This window comes from Eubalaena glacialis, chromosome 13 (genome assembly GCF_028564815.1).
Source record: "Eubalaena glacialis isolate mEubGla1 chromosome 13, mEubGla1.1.hap2.+ XY, whole genome shotgun sequence".
NCBI lineage: Eukaryota > Metazoa > Chordata > Mammalia > Artiodactyla > Balaenidae > Eubalaena > Eubalaena glacialis.
In genome coordinates, this window is record NC_083728.1 from 25,220,831 (window position 1) to 25,236,774 (window position 15,944).

General features: G+C 47.2%; 2 protein-coding genes across 4 annotated transcripts in view; one reads left to right on the plus strand and one right to left on the minus strand.

Annotated features, from left to right (window-relative positions):
* Positions 1–2,873, plus strand: part of PIGU (phosphatidylinositol glycan anchor biosynthesis class U) — a 106,131-nt gene extending 103,258 nt beyond the window's left edge. For all 3 annotated transcript variants that reach the window (XM_061208500.1, XM_061208502.1, XM_061208503.1), the window contains one exon: positions 2,437–2,873. In XM_061208500.1, coding sequence (XP_061064483.1) covers positions 2,437–2,550 — 114 coding nt within the window. In that variant the 3' untranslated portion in view covers positions 2,551–2,873. The remainder of the gene's footprint in view (positions 1–2,436) is intronic.
* A 186-nt stretch (positions 2,874–3,059) lies between these two features.
* On the minus strand, positions 3,060–4,762 carry MAP1LC3A (microtubule associated protein 1 light chain 3 alpha). Its single transcript, XM_061208439.1, has 5 exons — positions 4,536–4,762; positions 4,157–4,212; positions 3,971–4,077; positions 3,500–3,669; positions 3,060–3,226 (listed from the first exon to the last, which is right to left on the minus strand). The coding sequence occupies exons 1-4, from the start codon at positions 4,573–4,575 to the stop codon at positions 3,507–3,509; spliced, it is 366 nt and encodes a 121-aa protein (XP_061064422.1). The 5' UTR covers positions 4,576–4,762; the 3' UTR covers positions 3,060–3,226; positions 3,500–3,506.
* Positions 4,763–15,944: the final 11,182 nt, after the last annotated feature.

Consider the following 15,944-nt stretch of genomic DNA (forward strand, 5'->3'; position numbering starts at 1 on the left):
TTGGTTAAGATAGTGTTTGCCAGGCTTCTCCAGTGCACAGTTACTATTTTCTCTTTCCCTGTTCTTTGGAAGTGAGTCACGAAGTCTAGCCTACCCTCGGGGGCAGGGGGTGGGGAGTGGGCAAGAATTAAGCTCCGCCTCCCGAGGGGAGAGTCTCTACATATATTATTTGGAACTCTTTTGTTAGGATTCCAAAAGGAATTCTCCCTTGTTTATTTATTTACTTATTCAATCATTTATCGGCTGATTGTTTTTAATTGGATTTTTATTTTTATCAACATAACATGTATACATAATTTACCAAGTTAAGGCTTACAAGGAAAAAGAATAGCTCCCTAAGGTCCTATAGTTATTTGTTCTGGTGCTTCTAGATTGTATACTTACTCTACTATTTCTTGATTTTTTTTCCATTTTATATTAAGTCGAACCATGTGAAATTGTCAATACTCAACCGTTTTTGATCTGCAAAATTGGCAGTTTCATATGGTTCAAACTAATAACCTAGTGTTTTGACTTCCTATTTGACCAGCTGATCGTGTGTGACATTGGAGTTGTTTTGTTGTGAACTGTGACTTTGCACCTACCCCTCATCTGACCTGGCTCGGGGATCAACCCCCAGCAGCTCCAGGCTCCGCCTCCTCAGACTTGACACCTTGGGCCTGGGTGAGAAAGGGGCTGCAGCGGGTGAGGGCAGCCTTTGCTGTGGTAACTACGCCCCATGGGCAGCTGCGGCGCAAGGCTTCAGGGGCTCCCTGGGCTCTCTGCTCTGACACCCTCAGTGGCAGAGTTCTGGGCCCTTAGCACACTGGGCCCCAGGTACATTGCCTTGCAGGGTTATAGCCACTAGTCCAGCTCTCCCAGTATAGCCTTAGGCCAACTGTTGAACCCTTTGTGCTTCAATTTCCTCATCTGTAAGATGGGAACCATCAGCCTTCCAGATGGATTCCTGTGGTGGCAGAATGGCAGGTCCTTGTCCTGAGGCCATGGTGTGGGTTTGCTCTCTTTCCTGCCCACAGTGTGAGAGAGGCTTCCCAGAACAGGGGTCTGGGGGTCAGAGGCTGAGATGCCAGGCTCAACCTCTGTCTTGCTGTAAGGCCCTAGCCAGGTGCTCCCCCAGCTCTGGGCTTACGTCGCCCCATCTGTGCCAAGGTGATTGATTGGTGATGATAATCTGAGAGGCTTGTAAGTGCCTGAGAACTGGTGGTATCTGCAGTGGTGAGCCCCTCTCCCCGCATCCTTCTGTAGGGCTGGGCCCTGGCCCTCCTGTTCCAGGCACTGGAGGTCCTGGGAGCTTGGGATGAATGGAATTGTAAGACTGCGGGCCCAGTGTTCGGGGGACCTTGGCAAGTCCCTGTTCCCCTCTGGGCCTCAGTGAGGGGGATGGTGGGCTGAGCTGCTAGGGCCCTTTCTATTCTGAGGCCCAGACAGAAAAGACAGACCAAGCTGGGCACAGACACCATGGTGGCAGAATCACTCAGGGGCCCTGCCCAGGCCAGGGGAGGAGCCACAGTCATCAGGCAGTCTCACAGATTAATGTAAAACTGCAATTTGGATGAGTTTGTGCTACCAGATAAAAGTTAATGGGACCAAGAACCAATCTAGGGTGTGAGGGAGGGCTTCTCTGTGGAAGTGATCCTTCTTGAGGCCTGAAGGGCAAGCAGGTGTTTACTAGATGAAAGGGGAAGAGAACATTCCAGGCAGAGGAAACAGCAAAGATCCTGCATTGGAAGGGAACAGGCCAGTGTGGCTGGAGCTGAGTGAGGTGGAGCACGGCAGAGGCTGAAGCACGTACACGGGCAGGGACCAAGTGCAAGGCCTTAGAGCCCCAGAGAGTTTGATCTTCACCCTAAGAGCCATGGGAAGCCTTTAGAGGACCTTAAGCTGGGAAGTAACATGACCAGATTTGTCTTAAAAAGCAACCTCTGCTGCTAGGGTGGGAGGTTTGAGATCAGGAAGCCCAGAGAGGAGACCACTGTTGTTCAGATGACAGTGGCTTTGTCCAGGGTGGTAGCTGCGGGGACAGGGAGAAATAGAACTGACAGGCTTGGTGGCTTGGCGTATGGGAGGAGACAAGTCTGTTGATCCTGTGGCCTGAACACCTGGATGGAAGAAGGGGGATATGGGTTCCCAGTGGGAGAAGCAGGTTTGATAGGGGACTTGGCTGGGGTGGAAGGGCCAGTGGGCACCCAGGAGGTGAGACAGAGGAGCACCAGTCTGGAGTTCACAGGCCAGGGCTTGGGATGGAAGCATAGACCATGGTAGGAGGAGGAAGGGCAGTAGGGCAACTTCTGAGGTGCCAGTGAGACCTTGAAGGGTGGTGTAGGCCCTGAGGTGCAGGGTCCCTGGGCAGGGTCTCCCCAACACCTACCTAGCCCCTCAGAGATCCAAAGTTCAGGGGGAGGTATCATGAAGCTTCTCACATCTCTCTCCCCCCAGATCCTGCTCATCTCTGATTACTTCTATGCCTTCCTACGGCGGGAGTACTACCTCACACATGGTCTCTACCTGACCACCAAGGACGGCACGGAGGCCATGCTTGTGCTCAAGTAGGCCTGGCTGGGCACAGGGCTGCACGGACTTCAGGGGTGAAAGGGCCAGAAGCTGGGCCAAGCCCTCTAACCAGAGTTGCCAGCAGGGAAGTCCTGGGCAGATGAGGTTTGAGTCCAGGGTCACAAATATCTGGTACCAGTGAGGAGCCAAGGCTGGCAGCAAGGCCTGTGGGGAGTAGCCAGGAGCATCTCCACTTGGACTCCCCACTTTGTGGCTCTGCACACCAAGGAGCCCCCCTCCCAAGCAGGAAAGGGGAAGAAGCAGATGAGCAGGGTTTGTTAGGTTGTGGCTACTTAATAAATGTTTTTTGTTATGAAAACGTCTACCCTGGAACCACACTGCACTCCTGGAAGGGGTGGGGTTGGCCCCTAATACCACCATGGTGCACTACACCCAGGCGTGGGTTTCCCGAATGAGCTCTGAGTCCACAGAACATGGGTCTGCGCACCGGCCAGCTGAGAATGGTGTAGGGCAGCCCTCCCCACTCCCCAAGCAGCTGGAGGCAAAGGGCCAGGCAGGCCTGAGCAATCTTTATTCTGCAGAGGAACAACGACCACAGATCCATACACCATGTCAAGACTGGGTGAGCCAGGGGCCAGTCCTTCAGGGGTGGGCAGGTCCAGGCATGGGCAGCACCTCAGGTCAGGGAGGGACAGATGGGCAGACAGGCAGGGGTCTAAAAAAAAAGACAAACCACACAGAGCAGGGGTGCTAGGGGCTGCTCCCAACCTTCCCCCATCCCAGCCAGCACCCAGAGGGGCAACCCTAACATGACTAGGCCAGGATCCACCCAGGGGCAGGGTAGGTGCGGTTGGTGCCCCCTGGCTAGGACGTGGCATCCCCGCCCAGCCCACCAGGGGCAGGGGCAGAGGCAGCTCAGTTCAGGTGCCAGGAGCTCCCTGGGCAGAGCCTGACAGGGCCCCCCCACTCCCAAGCCAACCCCCCCTACTGCTGGCTCAGAAGCCGAAGGTTTCCTGGGAGGCGTAGACCATGTAGAGGAAGCCGTCATCGTCCTTCTCCTGCTCATAGATGTCGGCGATGGGCGTGGACACGCTCACCATGCTGTGCTGGTTCACCAGCAGGAAGAAGGCCTGCGTGGGGTTCAGCTGCAGGCGGCGCCTGAGGTGGACGGGAGGGCAAGCCAACCGTGAGGCGCCTGGCTGTTGGGCGAGTGTAGCCCTGACCCGCTCCCCAAAATGATCCTAATCCTCCACCTCACACCCATCCCAAGCCCTTCTAGAGGCTCTCACCTCTGACCGGACACTCCAGCCCTGACCTTGACCTTTCCCAACCTCCCCACAACCGGGACCCAGCACCCGTTCCCGTGCCCCACCCCCACCCCTTCCTTCTCAGAAGGACCCAGCCCCCTGCCTGACCCCAGCTGGACCCAATCCCCCTCTGACAGCTGCTGCCCGCGCACCGGATGATCTTGACCAACTCGCTCATGTTGACATGGTCCGGGACCAGGAACTTGGTCTTGTCCAGGACGGGCAGCTGCTTCTCACCCTTGTAGCGCTCGATGATTACCTGGGAGCGGGGCGGGGGATGCGTGAGCCCGAGGCGGGGCCTGGGCCGGGCGGGGATGGGAGGAGGCGGTGGAACTCACCGGGATTTTGCTGGGGTGCTGCTCGCGGATCTGCTGCACCTCTTTACAGCGGTCGGCTGCAGACAGCAGTCGGGGATGAGGCCGGGCCGAGGTCCTCCTCGCGGTTCCGCCCCGCCAGTGCCCGAGGGGCGGCCCCGACCCCGCCTCCCCGAAGCCCCCGCCCCCGGAGCCGTCGGGCCCTAAGGCCCGGGCACAGGACCGGGATGCGAGGCGGAGGCCCCGGCCCAGGCCCCAGCCTGCTTCCCATCCCGAGGGTCCAGCTCCAGCCGAGCCTGACGTCACGGAGCTGACGTCATCTGCGGCAGTCGGGTCGGTCGGTCAACACCCCCCAGCCCCCACGCCCCCACCCCGCACTCGCAGAGCGCCCGCCGGGCCTCACCAAAGCTCCGCCGCTGCTTGAAAGGCCGGTCTGAGGGCATCGCGCCGGCCCGGCGGGGCGCGCAGGCCGGGGCTCTGGGGCGCGCTACGCGGGGATGTGGCTGCGGTTCGGGGGCTCCGGGGGCTCCGCGCCTCGCGCTCAAGGGCTCCGGGGCTCGCGCTGAGCCCGGCGACGGCGGCTCGGGGAGGTAACTCGCTCGGCTGACGTCAGGTCACAACATTCCTTAAAGGGGAGGCCGGCGCGGCGCTCCCATTGGGCCGACGCAAAGTACGCCCGCCCGGATCCGTGACGTCACGGCGCAGAGAGCTTGGATTCCCGGCCCAGCGCCGCGAAGGGGCGGGGGCTCCCAGGGCGCGTCACAGTCCCGTGACGTCACGGCCTGCGCAGAGGTGGGCGGGGTGGGGTGGGGTGGGGTCCTCTCCCTGAGGTCCGGGCTGAGGGGAGACTAGGAAGCCTGCGAGGCCGTTGGGAGAGTAGACTCGCAGCTCTGGCGGCGGGGAGAGCGGGGGTCCAGGATGCAGCACAGCATCCTTCTGTTCCCACTGTCACTAAGTCATCTGACAGCGCTCACTCAGAGCCTGTTCCGTTCCAGGAACGGTAGGAGGCACTGGGGATGACAACACTAAACCAAACGTCCTCGCCTTCGTGGAGCTCATGGTTAGAGAAAGAAAAAGGTGGTGGTCGGGGTGGGGGCGGGGATAAAACATGAAGACACTTGGAGCAAGACACTAAAAAGGAGCATAAAGGTTTTAGAAGGAATTTCTAGAATTGAAAAATAGAGCTATCGAAATTCGAGTCTCAAAGGATGAGGCAAGAAAGCCAATTAGATACAGCAGAAGAGAAGATCACTGAACTGGATGAAAGAGTGGAAGCCATTAGCCAGAAAACAAGCCAGATGGAACATATAAAAGAGGAAGTGACAGGAATGGTAAGGTGAGAAGAATAGGTTCAATCAGCGTTCCAGAAGGAGAGAAAAGAATGTGGGAGAGGCAGTTCCTGAAGAACTTCCACAATTGATTAAAGACCAGGATCCTCACTTAAAATCCAGAACCGAATAAATAAAAATAAAATCTCATCTAGACACTTTGTAGTGAATTTTCAGAACTCTAAAGAGAAGAAATTAGAAAAATATCAAGTAACTAAACTGGTAAACATGGAAGTCCATCTAAACAAGCATCTGCTATGGAACATGAATAGTGATGATTAGTTTGTGGAGTACAGAGCAAGGAGCACAGGACACAATAACAGGTAGGACTGGAGAGGGTAATCAGAGTTTAAGTGTTCTAAGAAGCTTCATTTATTTGAGAGGAGGAGAATAAAGATAATTGGTAATTATCTGGCTTTGTAAAGTCAAGTATGTATTTCAAACAAACACTTCAGAGAGATCACTAAAAGAATAGAAGGTATAACTGCCAATGCACAAAAGAGAAAAGTTTAGTAGAGGGTATTAAAATATAATTGAAGGTAGAAAAGGAGAAAAAGGAAGCAAAGTGAAAAGAATGGTACATAAATGGTACAAAACCAGAGGTAGGGCTTCCCTGGTGGCGCAGTGGTTGAGAGTCTGCCTGCCAATGCAGGGGACACGGGTTCGAGCCCCGGTCTGGGAAGATCCCATATGCCGCGGAGCAACTAGGCCCATGAGCCACAACTACTGAGCCTGCGCATCTGGAGCCTGTGCTCGGCAACAAGAGAGGCCGCGATAGTGAGAGGCCGCCCGCGCACCCGATGAAGAGTGGCCCCCGCTTGCCACAACTAGAGAAAGCCCTCGCACAGAAATGAAGACCCAACACAGCCATAAATAAATAAATAAATAAATAAAATACAATTGACTTTAAAAAAAAAAAAAAAAAAAAAACCAGAGGTAGAAAATGTTTTACATTCATCTATTAAAATAGAGATGAACAGATTGGCCAAGAAAAATAAAATGCAGGTCTATGCTGTTTACAAGAGGACATTTAAAACCTAAGGGCACCAAAAGTAAAGAGTTGGAAAAAAAGTGTATAATAGAGAAAAACTAACCAAAAGATATACCCATAGCAAAATCAGACAAAATAGGCTTTAAGGCTAGAGACATTATTAGTGATAAAGAGGGTCAACACAAAATGATGAAAAGAACAATTTTCTAAGAAGATATAACAATTTTGAACTTGTATGTTAGAGGTTAAAAAAAAAGGCTGAAAGTGTATGAAGCAAAAGTGACAGGATACAAGGAGAAATTGCCAAGTCCTTCATCACAGTGGGAGATTTAAAAACTTTTTCAGTAACTGATAGACCAAACAGCCCAAAAAAGGATATAGAAGATTTTAATACCATTAATAATTCTAATCAATTGACCCTGGTAGAACCCTGAACCCCATATGTTACTTTCAGGGACACAAGAAACATTTATAAAAAATGACCTGTGGGGAATGTGGGAAAGAAAGGAGTCAAAGACAACAGATGGGGACAGGGAAAATTACAGAATACATTTTAGGGGAAGATCATGGGTTAATTTTGGGGAGGTCAAGTTTGAGATGTCTGCTAGCTTCCAAGCAGAGACATAGAGTAGGCCAGGCCCCAAGACAAATCTCAACAGATAATCAGATAATTAATTTCATACAGACTGTGTTGTCTGACCACAAGCAAGAGCTGAATAAACTCCAAATCTTTCGATACTTAAAAACACTTCTAGGGACTTCCCTGGTGGTGCAGTGGGTAAGAATCCGCCTGCCAATCCAAGGGACACAGGTTTGAGCCCTGGTCCAGGAAGATCCTGCATGCCGCGGAGCAACTAAGCCCGTGTGCCACAACTACTGAGCCTGTGCTCTAGAGCCCGCGAGCCGCAATTACTGAGCCCGCGCGCCTAGAGCCCGTGCTCCGCAAGAGAAGCCCCTGCAATGAGAAGCCCATGCACCGCAACGAAGAGTAACCCCCGTTCACCGCAACTAGAGAAAGCCTGAGTGCAGCAACAAAGACCCAACGCAGCCAATAAATAAATACATTTACAAAAAAAACTGAAACACTCTAAAAAAAATTTTTTTTAAAGAATTAAAAAAACACTTCTAGAAAACTCTTTGCTCAAAGATGAAATCATATGGAAATGAAAACTATTTAGGTCAAACTAAAAATGAGAATACATATAAAAACTCCAGTTTGGGGGGTGGGGGGACTAAAGCAGAATTTACAAGATTTGTAACCTTATAAGTGGTATTAGGTAAGAAGAAATATGGAGAATTTATGAGCAGAATGTCAAAGAATTTTAGAATGGAGTAAGTGTAAACCCAAAGAAAGTGGAAGGAAGATAATAATGAAGAGCAGAAATTGATTAAATAGAAAACAAAAGCACTAATATGTACCACAAAACAAAGCTGGATCTTTGAAAAGACCAATAAAATAAACATTAATGTGCAAAAGGGATATAACTACAGATATAGCAGAAATGACAAAAATAAGATTATAAACTTTATGCCAGTACACTAAAAACTTAGATGAAGTGGACAATTTTCTAGTAAAAGATAATTTGCCAAGACTAATTAAAAAAGAAATAGACAAACTGAGTAGCCATATACAAAAAACAAAAAGTAGTCCAGATGGTTTTTTAGTTGAGTTCTCTCAAAATAATAATAATAAAAAAAAACCAAACCTGCATCAAACATTATACTTAATGGTAGAACACCATACTATATGATAAGTGTTAAGCATTATTCCCTTTAGAGCCAAGAACAGAATTTTTAATTGTATTATTGAACAAAATGCAAATATTGCATGGAGGGGCCAGCCAGAGTACCAAGACAAGGAAAAGAAAGGAGCAAAACTATCATTCACAGCCAGAAAACCCAAAGGAAGCTACAAACAATAAGAGATTGCTAACTAATAAAGTCTAACAACACACAATACTAAGTTTTGGGGTAATATGGGAAAATGAGAACTCTTTACACTGCTGATGGGAGTGTAAATCATTTCAGCTACATTAGGGAGCAATTTGACAAAATCTACCAAAACTGAAATGCTCATATCCTTCAAACCAGGAATTAAACTTGCGGGTGTGCACATGAGCCCAAAGAAATACAGTTAAGTATGTTTATTGGAACATTTTCAAAATAACAACAAAAAAAATTGAGAGCCACCTAAATGTCCTATTAAATATATTGTGTAACAGAACAACAGGACATTCCTGTAGTGAAAGAGGAAGAGAAGCAAACTTTCCCTTTAAAAGTACAGACAGTAAATATTTTCAGCTTTGCAGGCCATATGGTCTCTGGCAACTACTCAGTTCTGCTGGAGTGTGGAAGCAGGCCTAGACAATCTGAATGGGCAAGGCTGTGTCCTAATAATACTTTATTTGCTGAAACAGACAAATTTGGCCTGAGGGCTTTAGTTTGCTGACTCTTGATCCAGAGCTGTGTGTGTCAAAGTGGACACATCTCACATACACAAAGTTGCAGGAGATTGTGATCAGAGTCACTAAGAGCAGCTGAAAGAACTAGGTTGGCCATGGCCTTGAGGAAGTGGTTACACCTTTCTTTTGTCAGCCTAAGCCTTTGGGGATAGGCCCATCCCCCAAATCCCAAGGTCTGTGCTCCATCTTTCTCTTACCTGACCAGTCAGCAGGGCTGACACTCCCTCCACCAGTCCTCTGGTTACTCTGTTCACGTCTTCCTCCTCTCCTCCATCTTCCCTGAATCCAAAGGGCTGGCCTACTCTATGTCTCTACTTGGAAGTCTAGCAGACATCTCAAACTTGACCTCCCCAAAATGAACCCATGATCTTCCCCTAAAATGGACTCTGATTGTAACCCTCCCTCTCCACATCTGTCATCTTTGACTCCTTTCTTTCCCACAGCCCCACACATTCTCCAGGCCCAAATCCTCTTGGCTCCACATTCAAAATATCTCCAGAATCTGACCATCTCTCACCACTTCCACTCCTGCCACTCAAGTCAGAGCCACCATCATCTCTTGTCTGTCTACTGCCATCGTTTCCTCCCTGGTCTCCTTGCTTTGGCCTTGCCCACTTGAGCCTGGCCTCACTACACTGACAAGAGTCCTCCTGTGCACACAGGTGTTGGATCATGCTATTCCTTCACGCCATTCAAAGTAAAAGTCAAAGGCTGAACAGTATGCCATGAGGCCTGCAGGATCTGCCTTCCTGCTGCTCCTCTGGGCTTATCTACCTCACCCTTGCCCCCTTGGCTTCGACTACACTGGCCTCCTTGCTATCACTATTCCGGGAATCCCAGACACACGTGTGCCCCAGAGCATTTCTGTACTTACTGGTCCCTTTCCCTGGAGCATTCTTCCCCAAGATCTCTTTGTGGCTCACTCTCTAATTTCCAAGGTCTCCTCAGGGAGGCCTTCCTGAATGATCTTATTTAATACTGCAGCCCCCACCCCAGTCACTCTCTATCCTCCCTCCCAACACCTTGCTTAATTTTTTTGCCAGAGCAGTTATCACATTCTAATATGTTATATGCTTTTCCTAAACATTTTGTGATGAAAACTTTCAAGTGAATAGAACACTTGAAATAATTGTTCAATGACCACCCATATACCTACCAGTTACATTCTACACTTAACACTTGCTACATTTGCATTATCACTATCTGTCAATCTGTCCATGCATCTGTTTTATCTTTTTGATGCATTTCAGTAAGTTGCAATTCAACATTTGTTTATGATAAAAAATCTCAACAAAGTGGGTACAGAGGGACTGTATCTCAACATAATAAAGGCCATATATGACAAGCCCATAGCTAACATCATACTCAAAGCTGAAAGCTTTTCCTCTAACATCAGGAACAAGGCAAGGATTTCCACTCTCATCACATTTATTCAACATAGTATTGGAAGTCATAGCCAGAGCAATTCGACAAGAAAAAGAAATAAAAGATATCCAAAATTGAAAAGGAAGAAGTAAAACTGTCACTATTTGCAGATGACATCGTATTATACATAGAAAACACTAAAGACTTCACCGAAAAAACTGTTAGAACTAATAAATAAATTCAGTAAAGTTGCAGGATACAAAATCAATATACAAAAATCTGTTGCATTCCTACACACTAATAACAAATTATGAGAAAGAGAAATTAAGAAAACAATTCCATTTAAAATTGCATCAAAAAGAATGAATTACCTAGGAATAAATTTAACTAAGGAGGTGAAAGATCTGCACACTGAAAATTAGAAGACACTAATGAAAAAAACTGAAGTAGACATAAATAAATGGAAAGATATTCTGTGCTCATTTGGATCGGAAGAATTAATATTGTTAAAATGTCCATACTACCCAAAGCAATCTACAGGTTCAGTGCAAGCCCTATTAAAATTCCAATGCCCTTTTTCACAGAAATAGACCAAACAATTGTAAAATTTGTATGGGGGGGCTTCCCTGGTGGCGCAGTGGTTAAGAATCCTCCTGCCAATGCAGGGGACACAGGTTCGAGCCCTGGTCTTGGAGGATCCCACATGCTGTGGAGCAACTAAGTCCGTGCACCACAACTACTGAGCCCATGTGCCACAACTACTGAAGCCCGTGCTCCTAGAGCCTGTGCTCCGCAACAAGAGAAGCCACTGCAATGAGAAGCCCACGCACTGCAAGGAAGAGTAGCCCCCACTTGCCACAACTAGAGAAAGCCCGCGCACAGCAAGAAAGACCCAATGCAGCCAAAAATAAATAAATAAATAAATTTATTTTAAAAAAAATAGTAAAAAATAAAATAAAATAAGATTTGTATGGAATCACAAAAGACACTGACTAGCCAAAGGAGTCTTGAGAAAGAAGAACAAAGCTGGAGGCATTACACTCCCTGATTTCAAACTATATTACAAAGCTATTATAAAACAATATTGTATTGACATAAAAACAGACACATAGATCAGTGGAACAGAATAGAGAGCCCAGAAATAAACCCATGCATATCTGGTCAATTTACCTACAAAGAAGCCAAGAATACACAATGGAGAAAGAACAGTCTCTTCGTGGGAAAACTGGACAGCCACATGCAAAAGAATGACACTGGACCACTGTCTTACACTATACACAAAAATCAACTCAAAATAGATTAAAGACTTGAATGTAAAACCTGAAACCAGAAAACTCTTAGACGACAACAAGTGTAGGCCATGACCACCAACCTCACTTCCCACATGGGACCTTGGACCTGGCCTTTCCTTCCTCTGGGCCTCACTCCCTTGGTCCCCTTCTCTCTCTCTAGCCAAGGGAGTGCTCAGTTCTCACCCCACCTCCCTGAATGACAGGGCCAGGGTTGCCACCCCCTTCCCCTCCTGCTGTGTCCTTAGCCCCTGCCCTCCCCAGATGCTGGCCCTTAGAGCTGGCTGGTCACCTGGTGAGGTTGCCTCCCCTTGGCCTTTCCAGCCTCCAGCTGCTCCTCAGCTTTCTCACCCTGCCTTGGCCCTCAGCTTTCCTCAGCCCTCTCATGTCATCCTGGTCATGTCCACGTTCACACCCATAAGTGCCTCCAACATGACTCCCAAATCCCCACCTCCTGCCCTTGACTTTCCTTTCAGGCCTGCTGAACAAAGAATGTTTAGGCTTCTCAAACTTCCCTGAAAACTCAAGCTCAAAATCTCCTCTGAATGTGTTCAAAAACCTGAGATGACCTATCAGTTTTGTTTTCTTCTTGGAAACAACCTCCTACCCCATTCAGCATTTCTTTCTAGGTTTACTACCCAGCACCCTTCACCACCATCCTGACATAACCCTTTTGACTTTCTCTCGTGTTGGAGCCTCAAATTGCCTGGATACCCTGCTTTACACTCTTTCCTTCACTCCCTTATTTTGATGTACATTCTTCGGTAGCTCCCTGAGAAACAGTGCATGGCAGATAAATACACATGACCTTCTATTGTCCAAAAATATTTACCTTATTCTTACACTTGGCTAATAGTTTGGCTGGGTATGGAACTCTAGGTTGTAAATTATTTTTAATCAGAATTTTGAGGGCATTCTCTTCTAGTTTCTAATGATGCTGTTGGGATGTCCAGTGCTGTTGTGATTTCTAATCCTTTGTACCCTGTTTTTCTTTTTTCTCTCTCTGGATCATATCTGTCCATAGTGTTCTGAGATTTCATGATGATGAGGCCTGGCATGGGTCTTTTTAAAATTAATTGCTCTAGACACTCAGATCTTTCAATGTGGAAACTTATGTCCCTACTTCTAGAAAATATTCTTATAGTCTCTTGTTGATAATTTTCTACCCCACTTTCTCTTTCTGGAACTCCTGTTAATCAGATGTTGAATATCCTGGACTGATCCTTTAATCTTTTAAACTTTTCTCTTCCATTTTCTTTTTTCACACCTTTTAGGAGATTTTCTCAACTTTATCTTGCAACTCTTCTGTTGCACTTATTCCCTTCACATCTTTTATCTTTCAAAAGTTCTTATCTCTGAATGATATTTTTGTTATAGCCTCCTGTACTCTTAACCAGGGCATGAAGGACTATGCTAGTGGTTCTCAACCCTAGCCGTATGTCCAGGGAGCTTTTACAAACTGATGATGTCCAGAGCTTACTCTCAGGGATTATGATTTAATTGGTCTAGGGTGGGGCCCAAGCATAGTTTGGTTTTTGTTTTTTCAATTGGTCATCTCATCTTCACTAGAAATAAGCTCTTGCCACCATCTCCTTTATGTCTAGACTGGGACCTTGGGCATAGCAGGCATTCACTAAATAACTGAATGAATAAACAAAGCACTCTTTTGCAAAGGAAGATTGCAAAATAAGAACAAGTTACAGGCAGTCTGCTACTTTTGCTCATGATGTTTTTCCTAAATATATATGAAAACCCAATACCTGAAAGTCAAACAACAGTCTTGCATGTCAAAAGTGCTTAAACCCAGAGAATTAAAAATGATGAAATTCCCCATTCCACCACACCTTTAGGCAAGTCTTTAACAACATATTTCCTGTGAAGGAGGATGTTAAAGTGTAATTACTTTCCTCTCAGTTTCTGCTGAGACCCCAAGGCAACACTTGCCATATGCCAGGAGAGGAATAGGACCAATGCAGGACTGAAAAACAAGGTGTCTCAGAGTGAATTCACACTTCTGCCTCATCTTTAGCCTATAAAAGTGCTAGAAGTTAGAGGACAATTTTTAGAAGCTGTGGATGTACTTGAGTCTCACCATTAATGGAGGGAGGTGGTAGGGTGATTCTGCTTCACCTTGAATCAACAGAGAGGGAGTGTGTAGAGAGGGACCCTGAGAACCAGGAGCCAAAAGGAAAGTTATAAGGGGCCAGCCAGAGCGAGCGCGTCACCCAAAGTAAGGGAATGGAAGGTTGGGGATGCACAACATAAGGTAACGGGGATGGGGGGGGGAAAGGGGCAGGTTTTTGAAAACCCATGTAAAATGTACCAGAAGCACAAGTGTCAGCTTTGAACACGCACCAGGCTCCGAGAGGAAGAAGCCAGTTCACAACAGTATTGAAGAAGTATGAACTTTCCTCCCCTCATCGCACTCCCCTCTTAGCAACATGGGCAGCACAAGGCGGGGGGGAAAAAGGCCACAGCCAAGCACTTGCTGCCTCTCCACTGCCAGGGGCAAGACTGGCAGCGGGCCCAGCCTGGGGAAGGGGTGGCTTCTATCTCCAAACACCGTTCAAAAGTTTTGTTACACTGGACTGATGCGTCATCTACCGATGGGAGAAGCCTGCGGCTTGCCCTACATGCCATCCAGGGGCAGAGGAAGAGCAAGCCCCAGAGAATAAAGTTAAAGACAGTGGGAGACCCAAATAAAGTTGCCCTTTGATCCAACTGAGCTTGTTTAACACAGTGGTAGGACTAGCACTTTGAATGTGTTTGTGTTATTTTCTTTCTTGATTGAATATGATCAGTTTAAGTTCACTGACACTGGATTGCATCAACCAATTTGATGTGCTTGGCAATTTAATGATTTCTACCTGCTGCAGTGATCAAATTTATGAGATCTCCACTTCTTTTTCTTTTTTTTTTTCTGGTAATTCACCAGAACCTGGATTTGGTGTGGAAAGATGGTTTACGGTTCTCAATGAAAAAATATACAAAAGTGCAGTTCGTTTGAGAGTCAAATACATGAAAGGGGAGAAAGCCTATAATTCCTGGAGTGTTTTTAGAACACATTTTTGGAGAAAGGCAATACCAGCTCACAGAGAAACATCAGAATTCCAGAACAGTGGCAAGTACTGAAGTGGAGGAATAAATGGTGAAGGGAGAGGACAGCTGCAGCATTTTCCCTGGGAGGCAACCATTACCTGAACTGCAGGCCCCCTGCTCAGGGACCCCAGCAATATATCACACCTGAAGGGAATCAGAGAGGGGTTGCCTCTGGTGAATGGAGGTGGAGACTGGCTGGGGAGCAGCAGGAGAGCGCTTTCTGGGCTGATGTGATCTTGAAAGGGGGGGTTGGGTTGACAGGTGTAAGTGTTTGTTACTTAAGTGGTAAACTTAGTGCATTTCACTGTTTGCAAATCTTACCGACTCCCCCAAAAAAGGTAAACAAACTAATGATACGCATGTTGAAGTGTTTAGGAGTACCGTCTGCAACTGTACTTTGAAATGCATCCAAAAATTGGATGGATGGATGGATGGATGGAGGAATGGATAGTTATGTGATAAATACAGCAAAATGTTATTGTAGCAATTACAGAATTAAATGGAGAATATAAAATTATTTCAACTTCTCTGTATGTTTAAAAATTTTCGGGACTTCCCTGGTGGTTCCGTGGTTGAGACTCTGCGCTTCCACTGCAAGGGTCATGGGTTTGATCCCTGGTCGGGGAACTAGGATCCCGCATGCCAAGCAGTGGGGCCAAAAAAAAAATTTTATTTTCTCATAATGTTGGGAGCGGAAACACCCTGCTCTTTTGGCAAATATACGTCTGAAACCCAGAAGCCATGCCCTTCCCTCCCACCCAGGACAACGTCAGTTTCTAACCTTAGTAGTTATTTTATTCCTGTACACTTGCTACTTTTAAGTACAGAAACACTTGGGTATTTACATGTGCTGCACCATTATTTAGACTTCTTAAAACCTGGAGTTTAGTCCAGGATACATGAGTCCATGCTGCATCACAAACTGGAATGAATGCAAGGCAAGCTTCCCAGGTATTGCCCAGGGGACTAGGAGGCGGAACATCTTTATGTTCATGGGTCATCCGGTTTTCCCCAAAGCCAGAAGGAGCCAAACTCTCCTCAGGACCTTGAGGGAAGTTTTATGATGGAGAACTTTAAGGCAAACAAGAGGGGGTGGTTGAGAAACTAAGCGAAGAGAGGAGGGCCAGGTCTTAAACTCTTTCTAAACTCTTGCTCTGTTGCCAGACCTCCCTCTCCCCTCTACAGAAACCCGACCTCTCCTCTGGGGTAATTTATCTTAATCAGACCATCTTCTCCCATTATTCTTCTTGGAGAAACTCAAGACAGAAGGACAGGGGA